General features: G+C 34.2%; 1 protein-coding gene across 5 annotated transcripts in view; it reads left to right on the top strand.

Moving 5' to 3' along the window:
• LOC110458781 (gastrula zinc finger protein XlCGF26.1-like) overlaps window positions 1-3059 on the top strand; it is a 17903-nt gene that overhangs the window by 6156 nt on the left and 8688 nt on the right. For 2 of the 5 annotated variants that reach the window (XM_021510689.1, XM_021510686.1), the window contains exon 2: window positions 2072-2459. In XM_021510689.1, the coding sequence (XP_021366364.1) occupies window positions 2072-2459 (388 nt within the window). Of the gene's footprint in view, window positions 1-2024; window positions 2460-3059 lie in introns of all 5 variants that reach the window. The other 3 variants (XM_021510687.1, XM_021510685.1, XM_021510688.1) reach the window with 2 other exon arrangements.

The following is a 3059-nucleotide window of genomic DNA, read 5'->3' on the forward strand; positions in this document are numbered from 1 at the left end:
CTGTAGGGTGGGGCTCAAGGGAGTCAGTGTGCTAAAATTTCTTCATTTTCCTTGTTAAGAATCAGAGGTGCTAGTTTCAAATCCTTTTTAGTCTGAAATCTGTATGCTAGATATTGAGTTTAGGTGGTTTTATTGTTTTTTTGTCACTTTGAATAATATTTCTGTTCATGTAAAAAACAAAATCAACTCTCTATATAAATATATCAGGTGACCGTTAAGTCCCATGGGCCTCTTGTTATATTGATGTTAGGGATATTTCATGCAGCCACTGTGTGAGTGCGGAGTGAGCTTTACACAGCTGCCGTCTGTCACACTTGCTTAAAAACAACAGAAACACATTTCTTTTATAAAATTGATTTTATTGATATGGGAGACTAAGTAGACTTAAATTGTCACTAAAAACTACTAAAACTGGTAGAAACTACCAAACAATGTTTCGCCCTAAACATTTTTGTTTTAGGGCGAAACAACCTAGCGCGAAACAACCTAGCTAGGGCGAATGGGATTTCGGGCGAAACAACCGGGAACCGTAGCATCGGTTTGGTCCCTTTTAAATCCTCTACGTCAGTCCAAACTTGGATCTGGAAAAAAACCCACAACAAAAACGCTTCGGAAGTGGGATGGTGCATTGTTTGGAGACACGTCATAATTATATTTTTAGAAACACCCAGTCCTTCAACAAAAACCATGCACTCCAAGTCAATATCAGTTTTAACGGTGGACACGTGATGCACTTCTGGCCAACCACTTGTCGGGAATAACATGAAAAAATAATAATAAAAATAACAAATTTACAAAGTAAAAATACATTAATTACTGTTTGTTGTTATATTAGTTTCATTGAAAACCACATGTAATGTGGACTTAGTGAGGATTGCAGTGCCAGTGTTTTGTTTCGTACAAAGGGGAGACTACAAAGACGTTAGGAAAGGCTAATAACACTGTATTTGCTATCTGACTTTTATTTTCTTACTCAGTAACATATTGTGAAAACAACTGAAAACAAGTCATATACTATGCCTACTGCAGGATGAAGTTCGTTGGGATAAAAAAACATAAAAACATACATATACTTTTGTTTTCTCTTAATAAAACCAACTGCACTCTTAATTTTTTTAAAGTGACATGCCTTTAAAGGAATACTGTTGCAGTTAATTAAAAAAAAGGGATTAAATGTTTGTATAAAGATTTATATATGAACAGTAAAGTGGTAATTGAAATATCGTGGTAGTTGGACAGAGTGGCCTCCCATTATTGTGAGAACTGAATCAAACAAAACAGCCATGATCATCATTAAGTCAACATTACATGTAAAAAGTGTTGCTTTATTGTTTAGTGAAACCAAAATCATTACAACCAGTAATATATTTTTGTTATGTATACCTATCCATAGAACTGAAGTTAACATGAAAATCAAGAAAACATCTTATCAATGTAATGTAAAAATTATCACAGTTGACTGCATTGCATTGTACATTTTTTACCTCCTCGAAATAAATACCTTGTCTGAAAATACTACCTGGGGTACATATAAATATATTTATCCGACAGTAAGACCATACCTGCTAATAAGCCCACCCCCGTCAAATACAGTTCAGTAGAAATACTCTCCTCAAAATAACAAACCATCCTACGCTAAATGTTATAATTTATGGCAATGTTCAACTTGCATTCAGTATCCTCGAAGGTATATTCATATCTAACTTACCTGGTTCAAATTTTTTCGGTAATGTTTAAAACTATAAGTGGGTAAATACACACAATAAACCTACATATTGTATAAGTTAATGTTTGGGTTGTGACTCTATAGTTAAACTGATGGTATTGTGGAGATTTTCATGTTGACAACAGTTCTGAAATCTTAAATATGTTCTCTATATCTTTATAAACGGTATGATCTGTATTTGTGTGTTGATATAATATTTATACTAATTTACTCAATTCAAAAAAAGCATTACGATCATTTCCAGTTTTATAGTATAAATATACAGTGAAACATTAATCTATCTACTTTCAAAATTTAGATGGATTGAAAAAACAATTATGACTGTGATCAGGATTCGTTTATCAGATGGAGGACAAATCCAAGATGGTGGACCAATCCAAGATGGAGGACAATTTCAAGATGGAGGACCAATCCAAGATGGAGGACCAGTCCAAGTTTGAGAACCAACCTGGGAAGATGGACCCATTGCCAACAGGGGACAAGAATGTGTTGTACAACATCTATCGTCAGATCAAAGTTGAATGGGATAATTGGACACGTCCTTGTGACAGAGAGTCAAGTGTCCCGTATAATTTGTCACCTTCCGACTCGGGGGACCTCTTTAGCCAGGAGACAAACGTGTACGACACACAGAATGCTTCAGAAAATACTGATTTCCAGACTACTCATGACAGTGAGGGTCAGGAAGGTGAATTCCTGGAATCTGTACCATGCAGTGATGGACTACAGAATGGTAATAATGTTTCGATTCTGTCCAAACAGATATGAAAAAGTAAAATTGAATTTAATTAATTTAATGTAAGGGGATATAAATGATTAGGGCTTGGTCCTTCAGTATGGGAACCATATTATAATCACTTTTGTAACTTTATTTTCTTCATATTTTTATAAAACTGTTTGCAAGGTTACCGGTGTCATATAAGATAAGTATCCCCCATAGGATAAGTATCCGGATACTAAAACTGGCCATAGGATAAGTATCCCCCCCATAGGATTAGTATCCCCCCAAATCATATTAAACTTTTACTGTACATAGGTGTTGAATATATTGATTTTATCTAGGAGGAAGTATTAATGAACATTATTTTTATAGCTGGAGGCTTACAAGAAACTTTTGACGGTATACATTAGAGGAATATTGGATGTGGTGCATGGTGTTAGCTGTTTGAGGGCGATTGTTTAATTTAAGGGTAACAATTAATGATGTAGAATGAGTGAAAAATGAACCTAAATAGCTTATACACATGTTTTAATTTATCAATTCTTACACAAACATTAATGGTTTACTGTATATAGAGCTTTAATTTAACTAATTAATACAAAATTACGATAT

The sequence above is a fragment of the Mizuhopecten yessoensis genome, unplaced genomic scaffold (genome assembly GCF_002113885.1).
Source record: "Mizuhopecten yessoensis strain PY_sf001 unplaced genomic scaffold, ASM211388v2 scaffold9767, whole genome shotgun sequence".
Taxonomy (NCBI): Eukaryota; Metazoa; Mollusca; class Bivalvia; order Pectinida; family Pectinidae; genus Mizuhopecten; species Mizuhopecten yessoensis.